The 25,989-nt window shown below is 35.7% G+C and overlaps 1 protein-coding gene across 1 annotated transcript in view; it reads right to left on the bottom strand.

Annotated features, from left to right (window-relative positions):
• Window positions 1–25,989, bottom strand: part of slc2a4rg (SLC2A4 regulator) — a gene marked incomplete at its 5' end in the record, with an annotated part of 51,749 nt that overhangs the window by 6,061 nt on the left and 19,699 nt on the right. Inside the window, 3 exons of the mRNA XM_028453002.1 lie at window positions 4,288–4,388; window positions 8,417–8,655; window positions 11,312–11,412. Of these exons, the coding sequence (XP_028308803.1) occupies window positions 4,288–4,388; window positions 8,417–8,655; window positions 11,312–11,412 (441 nt within the window). The remainder of the gene's footprint in view (window positions 1–4,287; window positions 4,389–8,416; window positions 8,656–11,311; window positions 11,413–25,989) is intronic.

The raw sequence follows: 25,989 nt of genomic DNA, 5'->3' as shown, positions 1-25,989 counted from the left end.
ACTTTAATTACAGGGTAAGATAATAAGGAAAGCTAGTAGTAACTTAAAAAGATAGGAAATGTTGAGGTTTCAACATGAAACACTTTATTTCTCCTTATTCCTGCAAGTGTTTAATTGTAATTACATTTTATTAAAAATCGACCTTGCATTTTTCAAAACACAACTTGTGTGTGTATATATATATATATATATATATATATAACATACCAAAGACCATACACCAGATCTGCAAGACTTAAAAACATTTGTCACAATGTTTCTGTAAAAATACACATTTAGGCATATACAACTGGTCTCACCCTGGGATCCACATTTTTCCACGGTCATGTGATCACAACCTATTTTCAACCCATTTTCAACCAATTAAATGTAGTTTTTCAAAAATAGCTGTTGAAACCATACACACACATATATATATAATATTTTTAAAAACATAAATCTATATATTTTTCCTTGCAACATGCATTTTACAGCATGCTTGTCAAAAGAAAAGGTTATTTTAAAATAAAAGACAAGTCCAACATGAGAGACATTAAGTCTTTGTTCATTTTTGACCAGCTGTCCACGACCCACCCAGTACAGGTCTACGACCCACTTTTGGGTCCCGACCCACCAGTTGAGAATCGCTGCTATAGATAACATTACAGTACATTAAGGTATAAAATTGTTCTAAAAAGTAGTTTTAATGTGTTTTTTTAATAAAAAAGGTGCACATATTTTGTTTATTAGCAGCACATTTTTTGTTATATACATTTATATACCGACAGCAGGGGGCAGTAAACATCAGCGTGCTACAGTTAAGGACCTTTCACCAACAAGGCTGGGCTCTAATGTCCACTCCCAATAAACTCAGTCCTACAGAGAAATAAAAAGTGTCTCATGACAGCCCCTCATACTGTTTTTGTTTTTCTTTAGCTGCAATGTGACTAATTCAAAAATATCCGTGTTCAATCCTCCATTTCCGTCAAAGCGAACTGAAGAGAAACCTGTATTCACTTCTACTGTCACTTTAGAAACCACAAAGGAAACAACACTGTTCTAATAACATGTAAACACTGCAGAAAGACATGGATTTGAAGATCATTCTGTAAAGTAGGGTTTGTCAACCTTAGGGTCGCAAGAAACTGGAAGGGGTTAAGAATATTGTTTAAACCATTTCAGCCCATTTTGCAACTACACCAAATTTTCCATATTTTAACTTATTTTGATCACTTTTTTTGGTGGGGGGGGGGAATTAAATCCATTGACATCTTAAAGGGTAACTGCAGTGAATCGTAAATGTAACCTCATTTAAAAGCTTATATACAGGTACATCTAAAAAAATAAAATAAAAATTATATTATGAAAATGTTCAATATTTTTGTCACTCATTTCAGAAAGTCAAACCCATTTATGATATAGGCTCATGACACATAGAGTAAAATATTTCAAGCCTTTATTTCTTGAAATGTTGATGATTATGGCTTACATATAATGAAAACAAAAAAATCAGTGTCTCTGAAAATTACAATATTACATAATATCAATAAAAAAATCATATTTTAAACACAAATGTAAGGCTTTTGAAAAGTATGTTTATTCATTTATTTCTATGCCCTCAATACTTGGTTGGGCCTCCTTTTGCATGAATGACTGCATCAATGCAGCGTGGCATGGAGGCCATCAACCTGTGGCACTGCTCAGGTGCAATGGAAGCCCATGTTGCTTTGATCGCAGCATTCAGGTCATCTGCATTGTTGGGTCTGGTGTCTCTCACCTTCCTCTTGACAACAACCTATAGATTATCTATGGGGTTCAGGTCAGGCCAGTTTGCTGGCCAATCCAACACAGTAACACCATGGTCATTGAACCAGCTTTTGGTACCTTTGGCAGTGTGGGCAGATACCAAGTCCTGCTGGTGATAACGGGTCAGTTTGACCCATGTCTTAAATCAACTGTAAAATACACTTAATAAAAATTATTATCTATCTTCCAATCTCTTGGTTACCTTGTTATGCTTCCTTTTGAAAATACTGGTATTAAAGTTTTTGGTGTGGGTGTCTGAGCCTTTTTCTGTCAGTATACCACTATAACTTTTTTAAAAAAAAAGAAAATCAGAACTGACAGGCAGTGGGAAAACTTGATATAAAATGTATTTTAATGATTGTTAACTACATGTGTGTAAGCCATAGAATTGTAACATGGTTCCCCAGGTTTGCTTTTAAATTTAAATTTGTAATTGATTGATTTTTGTAGTATTTCAATGACAATTATAATTACAAAGTCAATTATCTCAGAATCTGAATCAGAATTCCTTTCCTTTATTAATCTCAGGAGAAAATTGCTTATGTTACAGCCACACAAAAAAAATCACAAATTAAACAAAAAAAACGTTAACAAAGACGAAAGAAAGAATAAACGTTAAATTAGTGTATAATTAAGTAAAAGACTGTTAAAAATAGAGATCAGATACACACACATTACAGTAGTAGAAAATAAAGTAGGATAGATAATACTACTACTAATAATAATACAAATTATATACAAATATGATACAGATATTTGCAACAATCAAGCTATGAGGTTACAGTGGTTATCTGAATTGCAATTATGATTGTAATTAATTATCAATTACGCGATTACAATTATAACTGACCACAACCCTGATGGCGGCCACCGTGTCTGATGGCTTTTAACTATGGACTTTACATTTTGCTCAGCGCACTGAGATGACTTTGTTGTAATTTGCGCTATATAAATAAAGTTGAGTTGAAGAAAATAAACCTCCAGTATATTATGATCTTTTGAATTAACTTGAAAATTAAATGTATTACAGGTACCCTTTAATGGCATTAAATAAATCAAGTGTGAAATGAAGTTTCTAACCAAGTCGATGCTCTACACCCTCGTACCTACATCAGGGCTGAACATACTGTATTGTTGCCATGTTTACTATCCAAAAAAAGTAAAAAAAAACATATAAAATCTTGACGACAGTAAACATATATACAGTAGATGTAATAAATCAATCAATGTAATCTCCACCTAAACCCAAGTTTATAAAATCCTATTAAAGTGGCCTAATAAGGTTCAAAACTACACTAAAAGGCAGGAATTCTCCTATTTTCTGCAGGACTGGGTGATTCCTGCTGCACCTGTGATATAAACACCTGCATGGAGCAGACGCAGCAACGTTATAGCTTAGCCTGTAAAAGACAGTTGTTGGACTGCATCCAAGCTCTAACACGTCAAATGTGTGTCACTTATCCCGTCTCACCGCACCCTTTAAATCACAACTGTAATCCTGCTATTCTGAAGCTGCCAGAGAGCCCAAAGGTACAAGTTAAAGGGCTATAATGAGGGGAAAACCCTAAGCCTGAAGTCTGGGCTGGGTGATATATCACTGTTGTCATGTTCATACCCATAATATTGCAATTTTGTGCATGTTTCTTACTGTGCATCAATGATTCAATGTATAACTGTGCAAATTTACATTGAAATTGTTATTTTTTTAACCCATGTCCAGATTAGAACCGTGTCTATCAAAAACTTCTGACTGTGATCAATTTTCTGAATTCTTAACTCTGTCAATGTATTGATGTGTATTAAACGTCATAAAAGTCACCTATTTTTAAATTAATAGAAACTGAATTACATAAAAATCTAATTATTCACAATACAATTATTACATTGTTTATTTAAAATATATTTTTTAAATAAATGAATATAAGTGATGTTAACTTAAATGTGTATATATTTGACATTATATACAATATTTTATACATGTAATACAAATGTACATATACCTACTATTCAGTGTCAATATAGGTGAGCTCTCCATCTTGATTAATATAATCATTATTGTGTTTTGGTAGTATATAATATTACTGTATGCACATTGTTTATGTTTATGTATGAATGTATATATGTACATAGGTGTATATCTGTATATGTATGGGTGCATATACATGTATGTATATATAAGTAGCTCATGGATAAATTAGTTACACTGGTTATAAGATGGGAAGGATTAAATAAGTCAGACTTCTTCCCGCTCCTTTTTTGAACGTGTAGATGTTTTATTGAAATCTTCTTACTTTGTGTTTTTGACTTGTTTTGGAAATTAACTTGTTTTGTGACATTCCTTTTATTTAATAAGTATTGTTCTTGTTTTTACATGTTCAAAAATAAATAGATACTGAAAAATCAAATGTACAACCTTTGTTTCATTTTTATCTTAATAATTTAAATGTCATTATCTGGTCAAATAAATCCATAAACAGGGAATAAATACTCCTAAATACTCACCCTAGGTGGAGGGTACGGATGTGCCGCTGGATCCCTGAGGAAGTGCTGAGGACTTTTTCACAGTTTTTCCACAAACACTTGAACATCACCTTCATGGAGTTCTGAAAAAGAGATTTCCAAATAAAACACAACGTCCGTTACACAACTCACAAAAACACTTTTTTTCTCAAGAAAGCTAAAGACCTTGTGACTCAACTTCAAGAAAACTGTGATTTTTTTTTAGTTCTTGAAACTGAGACGTCATCCTTCTGTGTGTGACTGCCATGATTTAAAAATCATGTTATTGCTTTGGTATTTTTTAGTTAAAAAAAAAGCCCAATATATAACATAAGTATAGAAGCCCAGATAAAGACAAGCTGAGGCAGTGAAAAAAAACAAAAACCCAAATGAGACAATGAATATACTAATGCACTGTAGATTTATATTCAGTCTGTCTATCTGGTCTCACTGCACTTTGTGGATAAAGTGCACACACAGTGTTAAAGGCTCAATCTAAACATACACACCAGCATGACATAAGCAGCGGTGCCCTTTTTCTAACCTCTGATTATCATAAGGAGCATTTAAAATGCTTATCATCTCCGATCCCACTCAAATCAGGTTTAACGTAAAACCAAGGATAACCGTCCCCTGCTTGGTTAAGTGAGCCGTGAGGAGATTGAGATTGAGTGATGTAGTAGTATGTCACTTTTTATTTCAATTTATTTCCCTTGCACATAGAAGCTTGCAGCTGTCTCTGGTGCAGGCGGGGACTTGAATCAGTGCTAATGAAATACAGTGGGTGTGTTTTCTCATTACCTTCTAACAGCCTCCGGAGAAAGACAAGTTAGAAGAAAAAGAGGAGGGAGCAGGTAGGCGAGCAGGAGAAGTCAGAGTAGTGCAGATTTTCATCAATGGATTCGTTTACGTCTGTTCTTCATCGCTACTACTAAGACTTATCTCCGATTGACCTTGGTCACCTTTAAAGCTACAACCCACCGTCATTTATTATTAAATAACATCGTAGCGTATGCCTCATAGATCAGTGAATCAAACGTCATTTACTCCAAAAAGAAAGGAAAAATAGACATGAAGTCTTGTAAACGGATGCATAGAAGTGTTTTTACTTTATTCTGATATCACGATGAATACCGGGAACAAACTAAAACAAAAATGGTGTCAAGCAAATCACCGTCCACCTTGTCTGGTGAAGAAAAACAAGAAATCACAGTAAGAATGAAGTAAAATGCATCTGTAGTGAGTGAAGTGCTTTTCCCTTATTTTTGGAGTAAAATTACTGTATGTTTAATTCATTGAGATATATATACTGTACATATATTAGTGGTGTGACTCAATCAAAAAAAAAAATCTAATTAATTAGAGACTTTGTAATCAATTCATCTCGATTAATCCAAATTAATCGCCTAACAAAATTAGACACAAGAAGCAATGTTTTTTCGAATTTAAATTGATTTTTGGTATATATGACTGAATAAATAAAAACAATAAATGAAAAAAAATGAACAGTGGAAAATAGTTAGAATATAAAGTATGTGGCATGAAATAAATAGACCAACTGATGAAGATGATACATTTTGTCTGAATCAGTATCAGTATCGTGGGTATACCAAGATCCTGTGCAACGAGTGCTGTTTGGAGTGCAAATAAAATCAAATCATTTTTTAGGGTGTTATTTTTCTGTAATTAATTAATCGTGATTAATGAATTACAATCAGCCCTCATATATAGCTCTACATATATATATATAGCAGCTATATATGGCAGCAAAGTAAAGCAAAGCATCTAATCTCTTGATAATGTACTGTACATGCATCCTAACATGCTGTTAAAAGCCTCTAATGAAAAAGCTGCTCTTTAATCCCACAAATAATCACAAACACCTGAAGCACTTTCCTTGCATCTTAACACAGTTACAGTAAGACGGGTTATTTCCATGTTTATTAATCCTCTTAACTCATGGCCTAGACAAAGCCAGTCTACAGCCCATGGATGATAGCGACGGATGCTAATAGGGATGTCCCGATACAACTTTTTCCATTTCCGATATGATATCGATATTGCAGCCTTGCGTATCGGCTGATACCGATATCAGCATGAATCATACATACATATTTTTTTTCCTCTCTCTCTTTTCTTTAATAAAAAATAATAATGACTTATCTTATTTTGTAGTGTGGAATGTTAGAAAAGGCTTGATCAAGTGATGTTAATCAAACAGAGAACAATAGTCGGCAACAGTAGGTATGAGAAAAACTGACCCATTTATTATTAACCAGTTGGTTACATAATTTTTTAACCTTCAACATAATATCTACAGTATTCTACAATTGAATAAAATAAATAAAAAATGAATTGGGGGAAAAATAAAAATAAAAATCAGAAAAACAGGAAATTTGAATCCGATATTCGTTTTCAGGCTCTAATAACGGTCGGGACATCCCTAATGCTCATAAAAATGTAAAAGTCCACAATCGGTCACAGCTCTATTGGTGCAACGTCATCCTGTGAGTTAGCACAACTCTCAGCCCTATATTAAATATATTACAGTATGTGACCTGCTTGTCTTTATTTTCATTCAAGCTGCCTCCAGTTTAATTTCCTCTCTGTTATCTGTGATATTGCAAAGCCCTCTGGCATCCTAGTCCTGTCTTTATAGTTTCATATTTCCAGTAGCTTTGCTTCTATCACAAGGGTTGAATCAAATGCTGTTCCCTCACAGAATATATGGGCTCTCCTCTGTCACCGTATGGACTGATGAAATAGTGGCATTCATTTCTCCATCTGCTGCAACCATGAGTATAAATTCTCCTTCCCAGCGGGCCTCATTTCAATATATGCATTAAATCCGTCTGCCAGCTCGGCTTTATCCGACATAGAAAGGACTGGAACCGAGAAGCTTTGTCACAGTAGAAACTCTTTGCTGTTGGTCAGGACTATTTCAAAAGTGTGGAGAGGAGAAAAATAATCCATCACCCACGCGCCCAAAAAAGTCAAAGGCTGTGAACTTGCACTTTTTTTTGTAAGTTTAACTTGTGCTTTATAACAACATTTCTTCAGATTTCAAATAAATAAGAAAAAATCCCACTGTGGATATATTAGCATTTATTTTCCCTAATTCTCTTACATTTTATCTTGATTTTGGATTTATTAATTGAGTTACAATAATGTGACATGAGGAGCATCTCCACCTGGTTTATCAGCTACAATCAAGCAATCTAAATTTTTTAAATTTTTTTTCTTTTATGTCATCAATTGTAATAATAAAGGAGTTAAAATAGGACAGCACCTTAGTTTCTGTTAGCGATAAGGCTCACCAATATTATTGACCAATATTATACACAAAATGTAATATCGGTATCAGTTTTTCTACTGATATTATAAAACCAATACGTGCAGATTTTTTAGACAACTTATTAAAAACAAATATGTGACTCTTTTATTACTGAAGCCAAATACATTTTCTTATTCTGCACGATGATGTTTATTTGTGGAATAAGATAAAACTTTATTGATCCCCCAATGGGGGAAATTTTAATGTTGCAGCAGCTCCAAAAAAAAAAAACAGGTGAACAGGAAATATAACAGCATCAAACAATAATTAAATAAGGGAAGAAAAAATATAATAGAATTAAATAATATAAGGTACACTTTCACTAGTGGATCACACACATACTTGACATAAACACTATGTAAACATAAACTGAATGCATTCAGTGATGCATTAACCTGTTATTTCCCTGGACAGATACAGTATATTATGTGACCTAAAATTAGGTCGGGGCGAGTCTATGTATATAACGGTACCGGTTAATATCGAAAAACGTAGTGTTGGACAAAATCGGCAAAAAAGTAAAATCTAACGCAAAGTTTTCATCAATAATACTCATAATTCTACCCATTACCAATGTCTTTTGAGACAATTGTGTTTGACGATCTTCGATCTAACCAATGGTAAAGTGGAATGAAGGTGAAACTGACTCAATTGACACTTTCTTTTGTTTTCATAGCCGTCAGAATGGTGATTGTATTTTTGGCTCAGGATTTAAAACATTATTCATTCCACAGTTAGAAGAATGATGCTAACAGTTGTTGTGGTTTGTTACAACTCACTTTGACAGATTGTAACTACCTTTCTCTTTCTTGGTATGGGGTCCTCAAACATGAAGTGCGCACTCTCCGTGACATCCTCACTGACATCATCACCGTGGGACGAGAGCAGGAAGTTCTTGTTGTGGTCATTGGAGAGTGGAGGAGACGGTGTGGAGGGCACTGATTGGTCACTGGCGTCCCAACTCCAGTTGCCACTGGTGGAGCTGCTGTAGCTGCCCGACAGAGCCTCTTTCCAGGTCTTGGTGGTTGGTTCTGGGACTGAGGTGTAAAGAGGACATGAACACAGTGCGTTTTAATTTGAAGTCTGACCTCAATCCTTACTGTGTATTAGGAACATGTAACATACCCAAAGCCATAAGCCTAAACAGCATCTCTAATGTATACATTTTAATACACTGTGTATACAGTTTGAGCATTTTCCTTTAAGCCAAATCAAATTCTAACAAAACTTTTTTAATATCCAGAGCAAGCCACTATACAGACTTCTTTTTTTCTATAGGCTTTGCTTTTCATGCCCAATCCAATGATGCTTAATACAAACATAAGACTTGATGATCATACCAGCCTGATCAGACTTCCTCTGGAGCAAAATAATAAAGTCTAAAACCCAATATTCAGGACATCCTAAAAGCATGTTAGGTGGGAATTAGATTATGTAAACTAATAACTATTTCATATAGAAATGGTAGGGCCTTAATCCAAAATTCAAAAGAATGTGTAATAAGTATCAATGTATTTACAGGGATTACGGTACTAAAGAATTTTAGAGAATTAGCGAAGCTTTCGTCTTGTTTTTGTTGGCCTTTTTTTAAAAAAAAAGAATATTTATCGTTTTTCGTCCTTTTACAGGTGCTAAAGGAAGAAATTAGCATTTGAATCACTAGGAAAACCGCTCAGTGTCAAGCTGCATAAATTACAAAAAGAGAGATTCAGCCAGTCCTGTAGTTCTTTAGATATTTTCTAGCTTCAGGATGAGTGACTTTGTTTGCATATTCTGATTACATTGTTACATCAGTAGATTTAAGCACTGATGTTCAAAATAAGTATAACGTTATATATAATTATTAAGCCTTGTTACGAGATTAAAAAGTAATTGTGATAAAGAAAGTCAAAATTATGAATTAGTTGAGTCATAATTATGAAATGCTTTAACACTTCATGGATACTGTCATAACTGCTGGAGTGTATATCCATGTGATTAGAAAGAGAACATTTTCAATGTAAATTAGCAAAGAAACGTACAAAAATGTGATGGAATCATTTAGCAATAAAAACATTTTTATCTACTATTTTCTACACTATGTGTTGAATTCTAAGAAATTAATAGCCAAAATGTGTTTTAAAATAATTATTATTCAAAGTCTAATTAAGACTATGACTTACTATTCCATCATGATTATTTCTCATAATTATGACTTTACGAACTCATAACTATGACTTTCTATTTCATAATTATGATTTTCTTTCTCATAATTGTGACTATTAAGTCATAATTGTATAGTTGTATACCCATCACACTGCTCACACTGCTTACAAACCATTTACACTGATGTCCACCCCAGTTTAGCAACAGGTGTTTCCATGCAGGCAGACCTGCTAATAGTGTATCATGTTTTTCTGCAGTCTGTGCCTTCTCCTCGCTCTTCTCTCTCTTTTCCGTTTCAGGTTCTTGAAGCTGGAGCTGACAGTTCCTGATCTGTGGTTCACGGCTCAACTAGTCTGGGACACACTGATGTTCTATCTCTCTATTCTGTTCTGTTCTCCTCCTTCTGTCCACTAACCCCAACCAGTCACAGCAGATGGCTGCTACCTTTGAACCTGGTTCTGCTGGAGATTTCTGCCTGTTGAAAGGGAGTTGTTATTTCCCACTGTCGCTAAATGCTTGTTCATGTGGATTTGTTTTTTTTTTCCTTTCTTACAAATTTAATATTTTGATAGCGCGTCGAGATTAATTTTGTTGTAACATGCACTATATAAATAAAGTTGAATTCAATTTAATTATTATGACTTTCTTTCTCATATTTATGACTTTACTAACTCATAATCATGACTTGCTGTGCTCATTTTGGTTTTTTTTTGTTGTGATGGAAAGGGGCTTCCATAATTATCAGATATCCGATAAAAAAAGACCATACCCTATTTTGTAAACACCTTTGTTGGGATACATTATGCTCGTTTAAGAAATCATTTTTGCATCCAAACATTTAAATAATTCAATAATTGAACAAATGGAATCATTTTGTTTAATCTATGGATATTTTGCCCTGAGAAAGCTACACAGGCACTTTAAACGCGTGAGAGATGAGGTTATAATCTATTTTCAAAGACAGACCGCTAAAGTGACATCTGTTAACACACGAGTTACTACATCTGATGCCTCACAATGATAGACATCTTTCAACTTTTCTTTTCTCCTCCCACGCCCACAGTACATCCTGGTAATATCTGCAGTCTGCTGAATCCTACAAAGACATCTAATCTATAGATACACAGCTCTACTTTATCACCACAGCATTATCACATAAGGTTCCTGTGGCCTTTAGGATATAGAAAGCTATATGATGCTTTACTGCTGGTTAACAGAGCAAAGAGAACTTTGACCGTCTGGCAGGGTTGGCATGACGATGGCAACCACATCATATCTGGAGACAGCAGAAGGACCTGTGGTGATTGGGTCAAGGCTAACGTGCATGCCTTTAAAGATAGGGAGTTGTGCCAATGACACTGGATAAATACAGGTTAACACATCAACAACTCAGCAGCTGTGTCTGGGTACACTAACATTAAGTGACATATGATACGTCCCATCTTCTGCTCCAGTCCGCATATATGAAAGAACAGAACTCTGCAGCATTTCCTAAGCTTCTATTGTTTTCTATTTCCACAGAGGGCACAGCAGGACAGGTGAAGATACCTGAGGGCGCACATGAAGGGTGGAGCACCAATGGGGACGTGGACAGAGAGGTTAGAACGGTGGCAGCCATCACTTCTTTATCAGCATGACCTGAAGGGTTCCTGTAAAACAAACAAATACAAAGTGAGGACACAAGGGAGTGTGGCTATTCACAGGTTCTCCTGTCCCCACTTCAACCTGAATACTACTCAATACCACCTCAAACATTCTCACTGGGTTGTAGAGGCTGATATTTACTAATAATCACGTGATGGGACCATTATAGGATAAAAAAGTTTAAACTATACATGTTTTGTGTGCTTTAGTGAAGGCTTTTTAAAAAATATTACAATAGATGAACTGTTCCTGTTGCCATATATTTTTAAATAAAACTGCAGAATACAAAGATGAAACAAATTCAATGTATTGCCTAAAGACTAAAAGAAAAAAAAATGGGAGCGGTACAGGAGCAGGAGTCATTCTGAATGGGAGTCATTTTACCAGGAGTGGGATGGGATAGGAATTTTATTTTTGCTTTGGCCCAGGATTGGGATGGGACAAGATTGTTTCTGTGGGAGTATGATGGGACCAGACAGGAGTGAAAATCCACTCTTGTGTCCCGGTTGTTAAAGTTCAGCTGGAATATTTGCGTTTTTGAAGTTGTTCCTGTTGATGAGCAGCCAAAACTCAACTAAACTTTTATATTAGGCAGCCCACTGTCAAAGGATACACACAACTCACAAACACATACATGTTCCAAACTTGGTATGGAAAGCTGTTTAAACAGGAATTTGAGATCAGTGAGATCAGTGATATCAATCATAGTTCAGCTCTGCAAGTGCTCAAAGTTTGGACTACTTGTACAAGGGAAGTAAAAAAAAAGTTTTTACTCATATTACTAGTGAAGCAAAAGGTGTCACTATTGTTACCAATGAAGCAAAACATACCACCACTGTAAGCCTTATATACTAATAAGGTGATGGGGAAAAGCAAATCCAGGGTTGCCATTGGCTAAAAATCATTACGGTGTACTCATGCTCAAAATTGTCCAGCAGTGGCAATGCTTTAAGTTCTTACTAGTTACATATTATAAAAACATTTTTAATGTATTTATTTCAAGCTAGGCAGAAAAACAAACAGAAAAGGGTTGTACAATAAAAGGAAATATATTCTATGCAAATGAAGATACAAAAATAAAACATAGATGCTCGAAATGGAGTAGGTCTACTAGTATCATTAGTAAAACTAGCAGACAATGTTGCTTTACTAATAAGGTTTACTCGCGCACTCGTACGCCAAAACTTTTACTAGTAAAAGCTTTTTTTGTTTACTAGTATCATTAATAGAGGTGTCCCGATCCAATATTGATATCGGATATTGGTCCGATATCAGCCAGAAAATGAATATCGAATTTTATCGGACTGCAACTAAAATCACCGATATAGGCGCTTCGATAAAATTTTCCACTCCAGCACTTCTATCCATGTGGTTTACACTCCAACAAAATACCCTACTGTTGCTGACTATTGTTCTCTGTTTGAGTAACATCACTTGATCAAGCCTTTTCTAACATTCCACTAGGGGTGGGAACCTCTGGGTACCTTGCGATACGATATGATGCGATACAAAGCTCACGATAACGATTATCTCACGATATGACGATACTGCGATTATTGATATATTGGTCAGAAATCAATCTACGATAATCTATGACATAACAAGAAAAAAGATTAAGTGAAAAAATACAATTTTTATTTTATATCTCTGAAAGACAATAAATTAAAAAAGTGTCCTATGAACAGTGACACTATTTTGGTGCAACATTTCTGTAAATAAGTGTCAACATATCAATGTAAATGAATAAGTATCTCCAATAGTGCTTTCTGTAAACAAAAAATAGGGTCTTTCTTACCAGTGACACCATTATAGTGCAATATTCCAGTTAACAATATATTGGTTCCTTCAACAAACAGTGACAACATTTCTGTGAAGACGTACCTGCACATTTTAGTGAAAAAGCAGAAAAGGTTTTGGGGAAAGAAAAAAAAAAAAAAAATTAAAAATTAAAAAAAATTAAAAATACAAAATCGAACAAAAAATCGCTACTTAAGCGAGAGCATATCGATAATCGATCGTGCGGAAAAATATCCCAATATATCGCCATATCGAGATATCGTCACACTCCTACATTCAACACTACAAAATAAGTAATAAAAGTAGTATACTACTGATAAAGCCAAAAGATTTACTAGTACAAGTAGACCTAATGCAAATTAAGTAGGATGGATTATTACCAAATTCAGCTCGCTGATAGGTGAAAGTCAATGTCAAGCTTGAATTTTATTGTGCCCGCCCCCTTATTAGCATATAAGGCTTCCTAATGAAACTTTTTACTTTACCAGTAAGGTTTATTTGCACACCAGTAAACCACGATTGAGTACATGTATTCCAAATTTCAGCACTAGTAGAGATTAACTATTAGGAGTGTGTATTGCCTGGCATCAGGCGATACAATTCGTATCCTGATACATAGGTCACAATACGATACGATATATCGATATGAAAGTATATTGCAATTTTTTTTTTATATATGACTTAAGAAACAACTAATCTGTAAATTTCTACACCTTCATGAGAACATTATGTATGAAATATATTTTATTGCCATATTTTACACTTAAAACATTGGCTTTAACATGCCATGTGCCAACAACTTAAAATAAAAAAAAAAACATACAATCTACCTGTGGCTTTTAAACTAACTTTGACTTTAGTACAACATGACTTTAATGCAACTTAACTGAGGTTTATGCCTAGAACAACAAATAAATGCAGAAAGTTAGTACTTTCTTTTTGGATTTTATTGAAAAAAACACAAGCTGTTCAACATGCCCAGGTTTCAGCGTACTTCTTTGTGCAGTTACAATGTCTCCTGCAGTGGAAAAGACTTTCCTGGTTAAATACAGGTAAAAGAATCGCATGATGTAATATATCCTGTTTATCATTTTTTTTTACAACACCCCTATTACCTATGTTTGATTTCATTGATATCAAATTTATACTCAAACAGCTTTCCATCCTCCAGTGTTTATTGCACTTATGGAAAGCAGAACAAGATTTGTATTTGAACGTAGACACTAAAAAAAACCCAAAGAAAAAGTAGACACAATGAGGACTCGATCCCTATGATTTGCATGTGAGAAAGTGTATAATTTATGAAATTGTATAAACAAGCACATTTATTCCAAATGCCCCTTATTCAGGCTCTGCAGCTTTAAGAGGACATGATCCCGCCCACACTCCTCCACTACACAACCAGAGTAAACTGGTTTGAAGCATTCTCTCAGCCAAGCCCTAAGCCTTGGCAGAGATCCGCTCGGCGTGTGTGCTGTGCATGCACACACGGCGAAAAAAAAACAAAAAAAAAACCAACCTTAAAACTAAAAACACTTCAGTCATGAGCGCATACAAAAGCAGATTAGAAAATCAGTGAACCAGCATGTACCTGCATGCACACACCCACTTATGCACAAATAAGTCATTCATAAAACATTTCACGGACACAGAAAAAGTTAAAAAAGTAGCAAAACTCCCACGCAGAAGAGAAAGTGCTGGAAAATGGGTAAACGAAGCAGAAGAATGCTGCAGATATTAAAGGAATTTCACATAGATGGAGATGTTGACTTTTCTTGGGTTTAACTTAATGATGAAATGACTGCCATCTTATGCATCTGGATGTGGGTGTGTGTGTGTTTCTTGGCAGCAAATTCGAAGTGGTCGATTATAGTTACTTATAAACATGTAATAGAGTATAAACAGGAAAAGTGGGTGTGCAAAGACATGGACAGCCCAGTTCAAGCATAAGAGCAAGGGACAGATAAATAACATGATTAGTTGTGTCCTGTTTCAGTCATTAGCCTTGTTTATATCAGTAAACAGGGTTAGGCAGGGACTCTTGTTTGATTAATGAAGCTCTGTTTTCCATTAATAATATTCCATTGGAAAATGTCACATGTGCACAAATAAACCAACTTGTTATGACTCAGCTCAAGATATGGGGAGAAGCTGTACATTTGTATGAGAAAATGTGCCTGTGGGGCATTAACCATATATCTGTGATGGTAATCTGTATGTGTTCTTTGGATTGTGTGAGTGCCTGTGTGCTTTTTACATAAACAACAACCAAAAACCTAGCTGCAGTGGGAACACCCCAGGAACATAGTCAGTTTAGTCATGATCAGTTATCAGTTACAGCTTTTACTTCACTTAGCAAGACGAAGACTTTTGCTACATTGGAAGTCTAACAAGGTCCCGCCTTTCTCTCAATGGCTTTGGGATGTTATGTTTTTCTTAAAACAAAAAAACAAAAATCAGAGAGGAGCTGAAGGGCAATACAGAGGCTTTTTATCAAAAGTGGCAGCCTTTTCTTTCCTATTTCAACTCATTACAGACATTACCATGCATGATGTGAATGCTGTAAAGTGGTGGATCTCGAATTCTTCAATAAAAAATATCAATAAAAAGGAAACAAAAAACATCCAAAAACCCTATTGGAAGATCAGCTTTGTTTTTTCTCCTATTATTTGTATGTATAAAAACACACACGCACACATACACACACACACCATTAACACACACCCTTCCACCGAGGCCTGATTTCCTGACATTGAGTGTTTTCCTTCCTTTCCAGAACAACAAATGATACTTAACCCCAGCATTGTATCTGTGGGGAGATTTTGTGTGTGCAGGGTAAAGTAAAAAAAAAAAAAAATAGAATACTGTGAGCGTGTTTCACACACTTTCTCAAATGGCTGAATCGCTGACTTGCTCTTTATCCTGCTGACAGTAGTGAAGCTCCTCAACTGTTGCTATCAGACCGTCTTTGATATCAGTGTTTACACCAAGTTAGCAGCAGATGGCTGCCATATTCTGCTGTCATAAAAGCCGTCTCGGCGCGATAACACATGCTGTTTATATCAGCACCTGCAAAGGCCCTAAATGATACAGTTGGTTAAGCTTCTAATCTGCTCATAGAATAGACATCAAATATTTTAACGTTGAGGGAGTGGATTAGAAATGAAGGTGCAACTTTGTGAATGAACAGTAAAAATGGTTTCTTTTAGAAGGTTTTTATTTATTTATTTTTGAGCGAGTTAAACTGGGGATGCCTGTAAATAGTCCACAATGAAGTGAATTTGAGAGCTGAGATCATTGTCAACAAAGTGGGTCTGTGCGCGGAGCATGTTTTTGGGGTGGAGACTATGGTTTTTAACTCACCAAAGTGGGATGTTTACAAGTGCAAGTCAGTGGTGCATTTATTAGATGTAGTATATTTAAATATGACATTATAGGCATTGCAGACCACGCCCATACCAGCAAACAAACATATGCAGACAACATACTATACCAGACATGGGCAACTGGCAGCCTGTGCCGATCTCGGTCTAATTTTAAAGTAAATCTACAAAATGACAGAAAAATACACAAAACAAAAGCAAGAATACATTAAAAAATACAAAGAATTACAACATGGCAGGGAAATACAGTTAAATACAAGAAAAATACTCCAAAAACACACAAAACTACTACATAAATGAACAAAATGACAACAGTAATAAGTGATTAACACAATATGACTCCAAAAAACATACATTTTACAGGATAAATACACAAAAGGACAACAGAAATACACAGAATGCCTCATAACAAGCAAGACAACAACAAACATACACAGAATAACAGAAAAAAGTCACAAAATTACAATAAAGACTTTGTTCTTTCATGTGTTAATGCTCAGATTGATCATTATTCTAAACATTGACATGAATGTTGATAATGTGGCCCTTCGATCGAACAAACACATTTTTGTGGCCCCCGCTGTGATAGAAGTTGCCCACCTCTGTACTATACACTACATACTGCCTAAAGTTATACAAAGTCAAAGCAGTGGTCTTTCACTACTACTGTCATGTTTTTAATGTATCCACTTTACCAGAACCAACATGTGTTGGAACATTTGACACACTTTAATACGAGCACAACAAAACTAACAAACTCTCAGACACACAGCAGACACCCTCTTACCTTCCTTCCTCCCTCTACTTGTATTGGCCCTGGCTGAACCCAGAACACTCCCCTCTGACAGCAGCACAGCGCATGAGCCGGCTAAAGTCAACATGCCAGGCCCAGGCATATCCACAGAGAGAGAGGGAGGGGGAGAGAGAGAGAGAGAGAGAGAGAGAGAGAGAGAGAGAGAGAGAGAGAGAGAGAGAGAGAGAGAGAGAGAGAGAGAGAGCAACAACAAGCTCAGGGGGCAAAAAGGCAGGAAAAGTTAAAGCTCGTGTTTAGTTGTTTGTTAAATGGAATAAACAGCTTTGCTTTGTAGATGATCATCATTAGAGGTGAAAGTAAAGGGTTAATAGTACTCTAGTTACTATAACTTACTTGCTTTTCTTTCTTGGTACTTGTACTTTTTTGAGTATTTGGATCCTCCACTGTTTTTACAAATGTGGCCTAAAACCTTTGAGATGTCCTTATTAGAAAACCTATGCCTAAGAAAATGCATTATTTTGCACCATATTCGTTTTATTAACTTTTTAAAATGGGACCTGTGCGCCGCCAAGTTGAAATTACCTCATTGATGATGCTAATCGCCCCTTTCATTCCATTGAGTTCTATAGGCGGTGAAGCATCCAGGATCATTTAGCAGCTTTTTCAGTCAAAATGACAACTTGTTCTGCTTTGGGTTGCTCTTTCTTTCTTTCTTACTACAGACTTTATATTTTGTTAAGCGCTCTGAAACAACTTTGTTGTAATTTGCGCTATACAAATAAAGTTGAGTTGAGTTAAATATCAGTAAAAGTTAAAAAAGTCAATCAAACTGCTGCTCTGAGTTCTTGGCATGACACCATGACATGCATTACGATCCTGGTTGCCTGTATTTACATGCAACCTGATTTGTTTATCAAATTTCGGTAAACAAAAGAGGTTTACATCGACTTTTTTTTTTTTTTTTACTTTTACTGATTTTTAGAGGAACCCAAAGGAACACAAGTTGTCATTTTGACTGAAAAAGCTGCTCAATGATCCCGAATGCCTCATCTCCTATAGAACTCAATGGACTAAAAGGGGTGATTCGCGTCATCAATGACGTCATTTCAACATGGCGGCACACAGACTCGAAAACGGTAAAGTAGTCCCATTTTAAAAAGTTAATAAAACAAATTTGTAAAAACAGTGGAGGATCCCTTTAAGTACGTTTTAAAAGAAGTAAAGTCATTCATTACATTTCTACATCCAACAGTTAATGAGTAAATGATTATCTTTAGTTTTAAAGTGATCGACGTACATTTTGAAACTACAAGAAATGAAATGACCAGACAACAATCAAACGCAACACATTATAGCCAACCAATCACCTTACATGTAATGTCGCTTCCTTTTTAGGTTCATACATGAGATGTTTACTGAATGCAAGGGAACCGTGGCAAAATGTATTACCAAAAATGAACGTGGGGGGTGAAAGTAACTCGTAACTTTTACTTTGAGCACTATTTAATTGAGCTACTTTTTACTAGTTCTTGAGCATTTTATGTATGACATACTTTTACTTATACTTGAGTACAAGTTTAATCAATTAAGAGTACTTCTACTTGAGTAGAACACATCAGTACTCTTTACACCCCTGATCATCATGTTCTCCAGAGTGCAGCAACATTTTTATTTGTTTTTCTATTTTTTATCAGTTGCAAACACTTGGTTAAAAATATATTGGTATTATTCCACTGCAGATCCCCTGAGAACATTTAAGCAGTTTAGAAATTAATGGTGGAACGATGCTAGGATGTAGCTGCTCCACCACATGATCCGTTACACTACAGTGGGCTGTGTGCTGTTGTTGGGGAGATCAGCAGGCCCTCCCCTCTATTTTTATACAAACTACCTATGATCTTGTTACCATCCCGACAGAAATCCCCCTAATCTGCCATGCTAAATCAAGGCCAAGTCAACATTGTTCACATTGTCATCATCACCATCACAAAGGAATCAAAATATATTGCTTTTCGGCCGTGTTACAAATTGTTGGTCTTTATTCTAAAATGATTTTGCTAAAGTTTTTTTCTGAGCTGAAAAGTTCCTTCAACTCTGTTTTTTTTTTAACTGCAGGCGACAAGTGTTGTTGCTCTATTCAACATGAGTTTTATGTATTTAAATGTAATCGCGGTGTAATGAATGGTACTGTGTACATTGAGATGAATTCATTTGAATGTGTACTCATGTTACAATCAACACTCTCAGTCTCTATCTATTCATAGCAGTCTGTAAACTGTACAGCTATAAACTTTTATAATAACATTAGCAGCATTTAAAAAATAAGTTGCTTTTTACCTCTGCCAAGGAGTTTATTTTATTTATCTGTTTGTGAACAGTCTAACTGAAAAACTAATGAATGAATAATATTTTCAGTAAATATCCCAAATGGGATAAGGAACAAGTGATTAGGTTTTGGGGATGATTTGAATCAATACACTGATTTAGGACCAGTTCGAAAAATCGATAAATCCCCATGTTCGGCTCTTTGAGCTGGTTCTACAACACCTCCTGGTGGTGACTTTGAGCATTACACGCTCTAGTCATAAGTTCTGTTTCGCACAGCCACGTGCAAGAAATTTCTTTAAAGTTTGAATGATCATTGTACCATGATCACGGATCCAGAGAATAGGATAGAATTTTGTGCTCTCTGAGTGCTCTAGTTTTACATTTTTCTTTTTAAAGGACATATTGATTTTGCATTCTGATTTAACAAAAATAAAAAATAAAACATTAAAACTGATTAGCAGGAAAACAAAAGTATAAGGCAGACAGCTCGCAAAAAAGGCAGGAAGCCGTGAAAAATGGGTACATTTCAATCACAATTACAATTAATTTTTAACCAAAATCGCACACTGCCACACAAAAAAACAGTTTCTGAGAGTCCCACTCAGTCCCAGTGGTAGCCTCTTCAAATAACCATCCATTCCATGTGATTTGCAGGCTCGCCAAATCAAGGATCACTGGGTGTGTATGTGCCTCTGTATGTACTGTATGAATGTGTGCCGGCTTCCTCAATATTCAAAGCAGCTGTGTGTGTGTGCCTCCGATTGGCAGACACACTGGTGTGTGACCTTGGCAGTTAAAACATTGAGCAATCCGGTCACACAAACACATGGAAACAACGAAACCTTCTGTTTGATGGGATAATACACACACACACGCATACGCGCACACGCACACAGAGCGTGTTTTCCTATGACAACTCTTTATCGCTCTTGCACTGAAAATAAATGAAATCACACACAGCAGGAGCGACACAAATATGCATAACGGGACGCATTATTTCAAGTCATTAGGGAAAGAATGTGAGAGGCTAGCAGGAAGAAAAGTGCTAATCATATGTTATGTTCTGTCATGTGATCTGATATGAAACTCCTTTCTTTCTTTCAGATTTGTCATCCTTGAAGCTTTCAAACTATTTTCTAAAGAACTTTGGTGAGGGGAATGTTTCATAGAAAAGCTTTTTTTTTCTGCGTTTCCATTATCCTTGGAAATGTGCAAAATCTTTCGAAAAAAGGTTTTGACGCTTTGACGAGGAGAAATTTCATACGTTTCACTATTGAAATGTGTCACAAAAGTACTATGGAAACACTTTTTCTCCAAATACCGTGACGTACCTGGTCACATGACCACTGCACTGCAAGAAAACATGACACCGTACGTGTAAACAGAAGAAAAGAGCGGGACATTTCTTAGCATTATACGTAAAAATGGTTACTGCCACATTAGACGTGAAACAACAAAGGAATACAGAGTGTTATAAGGAGGATGAGATTTCACGGAAACAACATTCGCTTTCATTTTGAGAAAATCTGTAATGGAAACCCAGCTTCTGTTAGCCAAAGGCGAAATGTGGTTTTATTGCACACAAAAAACTGAGCATGACAAACGAAGCTGGAAATGTTTTACTGTTGTCCAACTGGCAAATCCTGTGCAGTGACTAGTGAGACAACACAGTGACAACAACCAGGGCCGTAGGGACTGACCAGGCTAGTGTGGATGATATCTGCCTGCAGTGCAAGCAGGAAAGCTGCCCCATCTACACCCACTATTAATAGAACATCCACTGCTCTCAATCTGGCTATCCCTGCACCCCCCACCCCCAACCCTTCGTTCCACCTCAACCCCACGATATACATAACACCCCTCATTTGTCTCCGTCTCACATCTTTGCAGACAGATGGTAATGACTGAAAGAAAGCAGAGTCTTCCTCAAATATGTTAATGCATATAGTCTACAATCAGTTCTCAAATGTTTTGGCTCAAGTACCCCCTACCTCTAACTTTTGAATCCAAGTACCCTCCTTTTGTACGACTAGAACATTTTTCTCAGAATTCTGTGAAAAAATAACTTTAAAGAATAATGGTGGAATGAATGAGTTATAAAACACATTTGAAAGAAACTCATTTTGTAAATACAAGGAATGAAACAGCATTTAATGCCTCCTGAATAGATTTAAGGTCATCTCCCACCTGGTGTGGGACATCATTTTGTGTGTTTTTTCTTGTCATTTTGTTGTTGTTTGCCTGTGGTTTTTATCATTCAGTATATTTTTTTCTCTTATTTTGTGTGTTTTTGTGTGATGTTGGTGTTTAATTGTTAAATTTTTCTATCTCAGTTTGTGTTTTGGTTGTTTCTTATGTCGTCTTTTATGTTATTTGTCATTTCTGTGTATTTGTAGTGAACGTATGTATTTTCTCTCATCTAGTGGGCTCTTTGTTGTCGTTTTGTGTGTTGCTGGTACCAGTAAGTCCTTTTATCTCTTAGTGCATGTATTTATAGTGTCGTTTTGTGTATTTTGTTGTTTTTGTCTGTTCTTCTTATCTAATACATTTTGCCTTATTTTGTTTTTGTTATCATTTTGTGAGTGTTAACTGCTGGTGATACGTAGTACGATTATCATTTTTTAAATTAAAATAAACATCATAAAACTACATATTTTTATTCCTTTTATTTGTTAATTTTATTCTCTCTCTCTCTCTCTCTCTCTCTCTCGCTGAAGTACCCCCTGTAGTGCCATCGTGTTACCCCTAGGGGTAAACAGGCCTCCATTTGAGAACACTGGTCTACATACAACAACACTTAACTTCCTCCACTGTTTTATTCCTAAGGTACACTAATACATTTACATCATTTAACCAAATAAATTATAAAGTGGAATATGATCTTCACCACGGTTTTGTATGCATGTGTCTTTAACATTTAAAGATTTACTGTGCACCCCATACACATGTTGTCCCGTATACAAATCCCTTGGCTCTTGAACTCCCAGGAGAGGGAGAGGCTGTTAGGCAGAAGCTGTGTCTTATTTTTTTTTCATGTGGGCTGTGGAGTGTGATGGCTATTCAGTCAGAGGACAAAAAGCCTCCACTTCTCTCTTCTCTTGATCGTAGAATACATCTGTGGCCTTAGGGACAGGCACAAACAACAGATAGCTTTGTTCTGGAAAGTAATTGGTAATAGTGGTGAAGCAAAAACAAAAACCAAATACAAAACAAAGGGAAAAAAATGCTATTTTCTCTGTGATTTTTCACTTCAAAATACGAAGAAAGGGTTGCATTTACAGAACTACTTTTCTTTGTAATAACAAACCCATGTGTTTAAAGGGAACTTTCACTGTTTTTATATCCTTATTAGAAGATCTATGTCTAACAAAATGCATTATTTTGCACCATCTTAATTTTAAAAAAGGGACTATTTTACAGTTTTAGAGCCTGTGTTCCGCCATCTTAAAATCATGTGACTGATGATGTCACATGACCCCATTTGGCTGTAAACATCCCATTGTTTTCTATTGGAGTGAAGCATTCAGCCAGCTTTTTAGATTAAAATGACAAATTGGGCTCTTTTTGGTTGCTATAAATAATCTATTCATCATGACCTTGTAGCTATTGCAAACTCCCAAACAAATTCACAACCTCAGATAATCCAAAAACAACAGCGCTGCTAAATGTAAAGCAATCTCTTTAAATCAATAGCTTCAAGATGAACTTGGCTTTAGAAACAGAGGGCTGTCCTTCTTAAACTAAAGTTACAGTAAGATGTCGGTCAGGGTAATGTTAACCAGAGTGAACGCATGTGTGTGAGTGTGTGTGTGTATGATGACGATTTGTAATAATTGCGGAGAATATCTGATGTTAATCACGAGCGAATCGGCCATGTCAGTAATTTGTAAAGTAAAAATTCCCACGCAAATTACTTACTATATTTTGCTGAACTCCGAGGTCCTGTGAGAATAGGCCTCTCTGTGATTTGTACAAAAATGGGCGGGATCTGATGCATGATTACGCGTTGTTTTGTTTCCAGGACGCATGTTCATTTATTTTTTTAATAAATTTTACGGTTTCTTCTCGGATCCATTGACTACTTTTCTTCTTAGCGCCTACCATGTTGAAAACAATGTGAGCAAATGTTACACAATACGCAGCGCGTTGACATCATATCCGGGAGATGTCCGTAAATTTCAGCAAAATCACAGGCTTCAGTTTTCCCGGGCGAATGCGCCACATAAAAAGGAGACGTTGGGTGGGTCATTTATTTATTACATGGGGTCCCCAGATAATACTTATCCCATGCGAATGGGGATTAAGTGTGTATTCCATACCTCACATCCCACGTTACCAAGAATATGCTCAAACAGACTGTGAGAAGTGTAGCAGACGGATGGATAGACACTCATTCAACTGAAATCCTTTAAAACCACACCATGTGACATGTAGTGAGCCTCAGTGACAGCTGAAGTCCATGTTTGATTTGATCGAATGCTCAAAAATCTGAAACCCAGAAAATCTACAAGTAAACAGGAAGCAGAGAACCAAAGATAAGGAATAAAGTTTAAAGCCGAACTCCGAGCAATGGTCAGTCCTCTTTCTTTCTCTGGCTTCACTTCTTACTTGCATTCTCTCGCTTGCTTCTATACAATCTGCTCTCTGCCATAACAAGCCAGAAAAGGCCTTTGCTTGGTTTCCTGTGTCTTTCAAAAGTAAACTACTGCTCTTCCAAAACCACTCAGCTCAACTTACTGCCATGAAGCCAAATATCTGCAGGCAGCATCAGACACAAAGACTCCAGCCTAAAGATTGAAAGGATCCACTTTTTTTTCCTCCAGAAAGAAAACTTAAGACAACAAAGCTCTGAGGATGTGAGTACACAAGCACTGAGTAGCGGTAAATAGGTTTCATGACTTTCTTTCCCTTGCCAACCAAATTATATTTACAGTGAAAACGGGAGAGAAATTGCAGAAAGAACTGTGTAGGCCTATGTCGTTTCCAACTATGACTTGGACTTTTTTTGTACATTAACTTACAAACTCTTACAAATGTAAAATAAAGCTGCTCCATTTGAGTTTATACCAAAGCCGTAATGAAAGGAGGAACAGTATTTTAGTGCATATTTAAAGCTTTGACAACATTATTTTATTTGAATAAAATAAAATATTTTATGTTATTTTATTTTATTCAATTTTTTGAAGCTCTTTCTTCAACTTTCTTTAAATCTGCATTTATTTCCTGACAATGTGGACATTATTATACATCTTTGCTTCATAAAAGTATCACTTAGAAATTCTAAGACCTATGAAAAACTTTGCTTCAGTGTTGAACAGGTAATAAGGGTAACACTAAAAAAAAAAACTCACAACATTAAAGCTTTAATACAAACGTTTCAGTCAGTCATTTTAAAACTTTCTAGCAGTGATTGCCATGATGTCAGAAAAACATTCAAGCTCCTGCAGTGCCCACTATAAGCTTACTTTTCCTGATAAAATATATATATATACTGTATATACATTATTATTTTAAAACATCCATTTTATCATACTCAAATTATATGTCAGCATCGCAGGACACACGGTTCTTCCAAGCCAAATATCTTGTGCCTCATTGATTGTCATTAATCAATGTATCAATTAATTATTGAAAAAGCACTAGTACAGTTTTTAAATTTTAAGCATTGAGAGTTTAGTTTGCAAAATGATGAACAAACGCCACACCCTCCGCCCCTACGGACTAGAATGAACTGTTTAATTGACATAATTCAGCTACACTGTACATTTCACCACATATATTTATTTAATTTAGTGACATCACAGGTATCACACTATATTATTGAATAACTTGCCTGAAACTTCACCGAATCGCTTTAAAGTTGTTCATCATAATGAGGGAATATATAAAAATCAGTTTGTATAATTAATAACTTTTTTTTTGGTAACACTTTACTTGAAGTTTTATACATAAGGCTGACATTAATTAATCATTATCTGTCATTAGCATGAAAAAGGTGTCATGATGGCTGTTATTAAAGCTGATATCCAGAGTTTCTGAGAAATCTATGTTTATGTATGATTCTTTTGAAATGCAAAAAAATACCTAACTAGTCTTTTACTATGGTCTACTGCCAGTGGTCATTCATATACATTGATGTATATACTGTAAGTCCCTCCTTCGTCCTATAGACCCCAATGCAAATGGAAACGATCGCTGAGTGCACCCAGCCAATAGGCTTCGACTTCATGTTTCTGAGACTGTCAATCAAAGTGAATGCGGAACTGTGCACGGAAAAATGGCCGCGCGTTACAACAGCAAACAGGTAAATATGATTTTGG

This window comes from Gouania willdenowi, chromosome 7 (genome assembly GCF_900634775.1).
Source record: "Gouania willdenowi chromosome 7, fGouWil2.1, whole genome shotgun sequence".
In the NCBI taxonomy this organism is placed as follows: Eukaryota; Metazoa; Chordata; class Actinopteri; order Blenniiformes; family Gobiesocidae; genus Gouania; species Gouania willdenowi.
The sequence above is the reverse complement of the archived record's forward strand: the minus strand, read 5'-3'. Positions and strand labels throughout refer to the sequence as shown.